This window comes from Sinocyclocheilus rhinocerous, unplaced genomic scaffold (genome assembly GCF_001515625.1).
Source record: "Sinocyclocheilus rhinocerous isolate Xijiao unplaced genomic scaffold, SAMN03320098_v1.1 scaffold584, whole genome shotgun sequence".
NCBI classification, from domain to species: domain Eukaryota; kingdom Metazoa; phylum Chordata; class Actinopteri; order Cypriniformes; family Cyprinidae; genus Sinocyclocheilus; species Sinocyclocheilus rhinocerous.
In genome coordinates, this window is record NW_015630348.1 from 1248942 (window position 1) to 1256908 (window position 7967).

General features: G+C 34.1%; 1 protein-coding gene across 1 annotated transcript; it reads left to right on the plus strand.

The window, feature by feature from the left end:
- Nucleotides 1–1120: 1120 nt before the first annotated feature.
- On the plus strand, nt 1121–5075 carry LOC107740128 (proteinase-activated receptor 4). The gene is made up of 2 exons (XM_016552448.1): nt 1121–1424; nt 3603–5075. The coding sequence occupies exons 1-2, from the start codon at nt 1328–1330 to the stop codon at nt 4592–4594; spliced, it is 1089 nt and encodes a 362-aa protein (XP_016407934.1). The 5' UTR covers nt 1121–1327; the 3' UTR covers nt 4595–5075.
- The last annotated feature ends 2892 nt before the right edge of the window (nt 5076–7967 follow it).

Sequence of the window (7967 nt, forward strand, 5' to 3'; positions counted from 1 at the left end):
CGCAATCTTTTTTAATTTTATTAATGGAAATTATTATTATACGTAAAAAAAAAATTAACCTCGAATGTTTTATAGAACAAAGTGCTATTATTCACCTTCTCTCTCTCTCTCTTTTTTTTTTTTTTAAAAAGGAACTATAGAAAAGGACAATGGTTTGTGTGAAAAGTACTTATTTTGTCCAGCAACCGACATTTTTCCATAGCGTTTCATTTCCTCCCAAAGATTCTTTCTGTTCCTGTTTGGTATAGAGGTGCGGTTATGGGACATTCCAGAATGTTATTACTGTGTTACATTATAGCATTGTCCACTAAATGCCTTAAATATAAATGCAGGCATAAATTACAAGCTATATATAAAAATCAGTAGGCTACTCATAAAAGCTAAACATCTCCAGACGTCTCTCACCAAATCATTTGGCTTTATAATTCCAACACTACTCACTTACAATATTCAACTAGCCTTGTTCAAAAAGGTATCAATAAAGTTGTCAGTTGTTTTATCATCTAATTTTTAAATGATTATTATCATTTCAAACATCTTGAGCTATAGGCCTACCCATATGAAGTAAAGCAGCAGAGAAATAGGTAAACAGTAGGCGCGTTTCCATTACCCTTCAAATTGCGCAAATTGAAATTGCGAATTTAAAATAGGCCACACCTAATGGAAACGCGTCAATTTCGCAAAAATGCCCATATATCGCAAAAAAGTTTTTACGCTCGCATGAGGTGGTTTTTATGCGAAAAAGGAATAATTCGCAAAACTGCAATGGAAACGGTTTTTTCGCATTTACAGGTCACCATGGCATATGATCATTCTTCAGTGTACTATATAACATCCAAGAAACACTTCTTACGTGGCCGCTCTCCCCTACCATTAATGCTTAGACAATTTACACTGCACACGTCTGCGGTGCAGTGTGGCTCTGATTCGGCCACTGAAGCTGATTGCGGCCACTCTAGTCAATGCTTGTGCTTATTCCAGCCGCGCCACGCACGTTTCTAGGCAGCGACTCAAATCTGTTTCAAATCTTCACAGCCGAGAGAGACTCATTGATTGGTCTAAACTCACGAGGGGGTGGGATGAGAAACCACACCAGACAACAAAACTATTAAAACACTTTTCTGTTTAACCTTTATGGACCAAGAGACAAACGCTAAGCGAATAGAGGATAAACGGTAAAGAGGCGCGGTGGACCGGTACTTCTACAACCTGAAAAACCTTTGAATAGCACACCGCTAGAAAAAATCAGTAGACAAAGGAGAGATTTCACCTTTAAATCATTAAAAAATACTTAAAACTTTTATTCAAAGAAAGAGATTTCAGCGCCATGACATTTTTTTTAATTCCTCGAGTGCCTTTTCTCTGTCTCCTCATTTTTCTGAACGTCTCATCAGCTTCAAAGGTGAACAGCTCAAACAGTGTCAGTAAGTCTTGATTCTCATTATATTAATAACTTTAAGGTTAACACATCCTGTTTTGTCTTTTATTAGTTTATGAAAAGTTAGCCTTTTTGTTAAAAACACAACAGAATAAGTTACGTAGCCTACAGTAATCTACGTAAGCACCGTTGTTTAAATAAATTAAAACCTCCCTTGATTTTAATATAACAGTTCGAATTAGGTCAACACTGGGCGGCACTGAGCTGTAACATGCACAGACATGCGATTCAATCTAACATATCATTTTGCGGTACCGCTGAGAGTAGGCTACAGGAGAGTGAGCAGATCTTTTTAGACCTTAAAATAAATAATTCTTTAGAAAGCAGGTCACCCATAAATGTAAATTATTTCATCATTACTCACCCTCATGTCATATGGAAGCCATTTCACCACATAACGGAGAGAGAGAAAACAATGACATAAAATTTGACATTGTGAGTCCGTAGCCTCTGAGGTTAAAAAGTCGCAAATTTGAGCTAAAATGTCGAAATTAGGAGATAAAAAGCCATATGGAGCAAAGAAGCCAAAATTGTGACAGACAAATCATGATTATGACATAAAAAGTCAAAATTATAAGACAACCAGCCAGCCATAATTAATAATTAATTTAATTAATAAATGATTAAATATTGATAAGACAGTTGAAAAGTTGACTGACATTTTTTTTCATAATTTCAACTTCTCAAGACAGACAGCCATAATTCATAATGAATTTAATTAATAATTATTAAAATTTTGATAAGACAGTTGAAAAGTTGACTGACATTTTGTCATAACTTCTTATGTCATAATTATAAAATTTAAGATGCCATCATTTTTGAAAGTCAGAAGTTTTCTTTGATATAACATTTTGTTGTCAATTTATAATAACTTTTTATCTAAAAATTATGACATATCATAATTTTGACTTTTGTCATAATTATTACTTTTTTAATCTCATTATTTAGACATTCTATGTCATAATTATGATTAGCCAAAGCTTTTTTTTTTTTGGTGGTGGGAATGGGCTTCAATACACATAATTTAAAACTTTTATGACTTGTGTGGAACACAGTAAATGATTAGTCATGATGAGTAAATGATGACAGAATTTTCATTTTAAGCAAAATAAGGTGTAGGAAGGGACAAATGATATCTGATTGCTTTCTGGGTGGTCTTACATTGTGACTGAATGAATAAGTCTATTCTGTCATTCTTAGGAAAAGTACAGTTGAGGTCAAAAGTTTACACCCCCCTTTCAGAATCTGCAAAATGTTAATTATTTTACAGAAATAAGAGGGCTCATTAAAAAATGCATGTTGTTGTTTATTTAGTACTGACCTGAATAAGATATTTTACATAAAATATGTTTACATATAGTCCACAAGAGAAAATAAAATGAATTTATATAAAATAACTCCGTTCAAAAGTTTACATACACTTGATTCACATGTTGTTACCTGAATGATCCACAGCTGTGTTTTTTTGTTTAGTCCCTTGTTTGTCCTGAACAGTTAAACTTACTGCTGTTCTTCAGAAAAATCCTTCAGGTCCCACAAATTATTTGGTTTTCCAGCATTTTGAACCCTTTCCAACAATGACTGTATGATTTTGAGATCCATCTTTTCACACTGAGGACAACTGAGGGACTCATATGCAACTATTAAAAAAGGTTCAAACACTCACTGCTGCTCCAGAAGAAAAAACTATGCATTAAGAGCTGGGGGGTGAACAGAATGGAGATGTGTAAATTTTTCTTATTTTGCCTAAATATCATATTTTTTAATTTAGTGCCCTTCGGAGGCTACAGAAGACAGTTACATGTGTCCCACGCAGAAGACAAAATACGTTAAATTTACCCTGATCTTCAAATTCAAAAAGTTTTCACCCCCTGGCTCTTAATGCATGGTTTTTCCTTCTGGAGCATCAGTGAGCGTTTGAACCTTCTGTAATAGTTGCATATGAGTCATATGAGCATATGAGCAAACATTCAGGTAACAACACAGTATTAAGATTCAACTTATGAAAACTTATGAACGGGGTCATTTTTTATAAATTCAACTATTATTATTTTTTGGTAAAATAATTAACATTTTGCAGATTCTGAAAGGGGGATGTAAACTTTTGACCTCAAATGTAACAAGATATAAATACAACTGACAAATCTGTCTTTCCTCCACTTAGGGGCGCGAGGCATGCCTCTGATTAACGGTACACTTCCAGACGAGTATAAGGAGCAGATCCAGAGCTACAGCTTTACAATAGTGGTTCCTCTTGTCTGCATCGTTGCCTTTTTCATCGGGCTTCCGTCAAACTTGTTGGCTCTCTTGGTGCTGCTCTTCCGAACCAAGAAACTCCCATCCACCATTTTACTGATCAACCTCACCATCTGCGATCTTCTGCTACTGCTGGTGCTCCCCTTCCGTATCGTCTACCACTTCCTGGGCAACAACTGGACATTTGGAGAACCATTCTGTCGTGTTGTGATTGGGCTCCTCTATGGAAACATGTACGGCTCAGTGGTTTGTCTGGCACTGATCGCCATGGATCGCTACATAGCTCTCGTTCACCCTTTTGGTGCCAAGATGCTTCGAAGCAACAAGAATTCTGTCTGTATGAGTGTTTTGGTTTGGATAGTGGTTTTAGCTGCTGTTGTGCCCTTATTAGCCTCACAACAGTCCTATAAGATAATCGACTCTCCTCTAACAACCTGCCATGATGCACTACCTATAGAACAGCAAGAAAAGTACTTCCTGCCATACTTTGCTATTCTCTTCTCCATATGCTTCCTGCTTCCACTGTTGGTTGTACTGTTCTGCTATTCTGCAGTGTTACGCACCCTTATGGCGGAAGGGCAGCGCTTTGCACATGCGATTAGAGTGACTGTGCTGATGTTAATGGTTTTTGTGGTTTGCTTATTGCCTAGTAACATTCTCTTGCTTTTGCATTACTCCAAATCAGCTTTTGACCTTTATGTTCCATACCAGATCGCTTTGTCTTTCAGCACCTTTAACAGCTGCTTCGATCCTTTCATCTTTTATTATGTGTCTAAGGATTTCAGAAAGAAGTTATGGGAGGCTCTCAGATGTTCTGCGTCTGATTCAGAGTCCTCCTCAGAATCGAGGACAAAGATAACCTTACTATCAAAGATGAGCAGGACTGAAGGAGCAGCCTGATCATGAGTTTAGCATGACTGGTATGCAAATCAGAAGACATTAGGTTATATAAGTCAAAAATTCTAGGGCGTGTTGAATGATTATTATAGAGAACTGTCTGTCCACCCACCTGTCAGTCTGCCTATCTGTGTGTATAACTTAAAATTAGTTTAATTTGCACGGGAAAAACTGGCATGAGGAGATATGAATTCATTTCCTCCTTATTTCCTTTAGTGATTAGTGATACATGAGACAAATAGATATATTTAAAAACATTTAAAAAGGAAAGGCAACATGCAACAGTAGTCATGCTTTAAGGCTTTCTTGCATGAAGCCCACTGCATGTTGGCATCTGAAATATGCATGCACTGAATGTTGTTTGTAAAGATACACAAGATGACTCAGTGGCCTCCATGGCCGGAAGTTGACTGCTAGATTAATAACGGTGGAATACAAATTGTCATTTTCACACTGCCACAAACAGTCATGCATATTATATTATATTATATTATATTATATTATATTATATTATATTATATTATATTATATTATATTATATTATATTATATTATATTATATTATATTATATTATATTATATTATATTATATTATATTATATTATATTATATTATATTATATTATATTATATTATATTATATTATATTATATTATATTATATTATATTATATTATATTATAGTAAACAGTAATGAAGGATGTGTCTATTAATTTAGAAAAAATGTGGAATATATAACTGCATTTTAATTTAACTGTGAACTAAATACCGAATGCATTTAATGAGTTCAAACTGTGAAAGGTAAAATGTAATTTACATTTCAGCCATGTAATATACAGTGTGACAATGCAGTTGTGGTGTATAGTATTAACCATTAATTAGCAATTGGAGGACTAAAATGCCTTTTATGAGCCTGTTCTTGCAATAGAAGCATCTATATCTTTGTGTACTTCCTGTACTTAACCACATCAAATCTGCAACCATGTCTAACTCTTATGTCAAGAAGTGATGGTTGCATTTTTTGTGTTGTTAATTCCTAACATTAATTATGTACAAGACCACCAAAAATGTATTTGAATGTATTTAATCAGTATGTTGTTTTAAAAACCTGACATATTTATTTTTGTATGATGATTTGCTTAAAAAGTATTCCTCTCTCCCATTACTTTTACTTATAAAAATTAAAATGATATGTACTAACAACACAACATTTAATGATTTAACTACTGTAGCTGCTAAAATGATCATTCTGAACTTAGTACTCGTTTTAGTGGACATTACCGACCTCTAGTGGAGACATTTAAAACCTTGATATGACAGAATTGAAAAACTAAAACTCCCTACAAGTTTTTATCAGTCTGAGGTATTTTCTTTTATAAACAATGCAAAAATACACGGGTGGATATCCCAGACAGAGTTTGACTTTTTATATTGCCAGCACTCTATTATGCCTGTTTTTTATAGTCTTCCAAAGATTCACAAAAGTCTTTTGTCCAATTGTGGTTCAGACTAATGCTCTTTTATCTCCTTTAAGGCAATCTGTTGACTATTCCATTAAAATGTTTGTTCATTTGTTACCATATTAGAGATTCAACAGATTTATTAATAAAAATCGGATGTATATGATCTACCAAAGACATCTTTGTCACTCACTTTGGATATTACTACTAGCCTTTATAGAAATATTTCACATGAGAAGTGTCTTTGTATGCTTAAACATTAACAGTCTCAGCAAGGAGAAGCGAGTGCACCTTCAGAATTTCTAATACAGATGACCTCTCATGTCTCAAAATGCAATTATATCTTTTTTTGATTATGATTAAGTGGTATGGCAATGGGTTCCATTTTTGCCCCAAATTATGCCAACTTATTTGTGGGTTTCTTTGAGCATTGTTATATATTTTATAGTGATGTTAATCCTTTTCTTCCATGTATCTTAAAATGGTATAGATATATTGATGATGTATTCTGTATCTATATCTGGGTGATCAATACAGCTCATGAATTTGTGACAATTTTAAATAGTTATGTGGATAATTTCAAATTTACTTTGGAAGTGAATGTTCTACTTGACATGTGGGTGAGAAAAATGAAGGTAGGCTATATAACAACTTTATTACAAAAGATACAAATTGTAACACTCTTTTGCTTGCCGCTAGTTTTCATCCGACCTTTTTGAAAAAGGGACTTACCAAGAGTCAGTTTTAAAGATTGAGGAAAATTTGAAGAATTTGCAAAATGGATATTCGCCTGATTGGACTGAAGACGAAAGGTTTATGATGCCACCAATTTCTCTCTGTGATGCTAAAAATGTGATGATTTCTAAATGGTATCATTGTTTGTTATTGGTTGGGTTAGGTTACAACATACTGTAGTATATACTGACAAACAGGCAAATACAAAAGTGTGCATTATATTCATGAACACACACAAAAGAATATGTACAGTATGTCTGATTTGTAAGAGTACAGTTAACATGCCCTAAATTGACTCACAACAACAAACGGCCCTTTGATTTCATTCTTCCTCTTGCTTTGTTATTGAACTGTCTGCATGTTCACGTTGTCCTGTCACTGTTTAAAGCAGTAGAAACAGAAAAGGAGAAACATGAAATAGCTGGCCATAACAACTGACAGTTGAACTGATTCTGTGCTGTGGTTTATTTGCAATCAGACTGCAATAATTCAACGGTTTATTATTTTTTTATTTCTACATTAGCTTCTTTAATGATACATTACAGCCTTTAGACATGCTCCACAAACTCTTGTCACTGAAACGTATAATGACATTCCTAATAACAGTCTATTTTTTTCACTTGGATTCCCATATTCAGTGGTTTTATAAATTATTGATTTAAGGAGAAACACAAGGGCAGGCTTCATTTGCTTTTTGCAAACATTCATTGGTCAACTGGAATGTCCCCACTTGCATGCACACTGTCAAAGGGCTTAGATTGATAAAGGAGCTCTATACTACATGTATTTATACTAAAAAATTTATACTAAAATGTATACTTGTGTATAAGTATAATATAAGTAAATGTATACTTGTGTATAAGTATAATATAAGTTAGTGGGTTTTTTTAACCACCACATTTAGTTGCACATTGTAGAATAACTGACAAAGCCCAACAAAACAATATCCAACGAGAAAAATAATAATGAGGTCATAATAGAGTGACTGCAAGATTTTAGTTTGCGTTGTATGTTTTGTACTGGGTTATTTTCACTGCAATAGAAAGCATGTTTAAATTAGAGACTGGTCTGTTATTCCCCTTTTTGGCTGTTATGCAATGCCATTGTGTTTGGATTGTGTGTGTTGAAAACAGAATTTCCACAGAATTTCCACATGACCCCAGCTAAAATATAAAAACTCACGG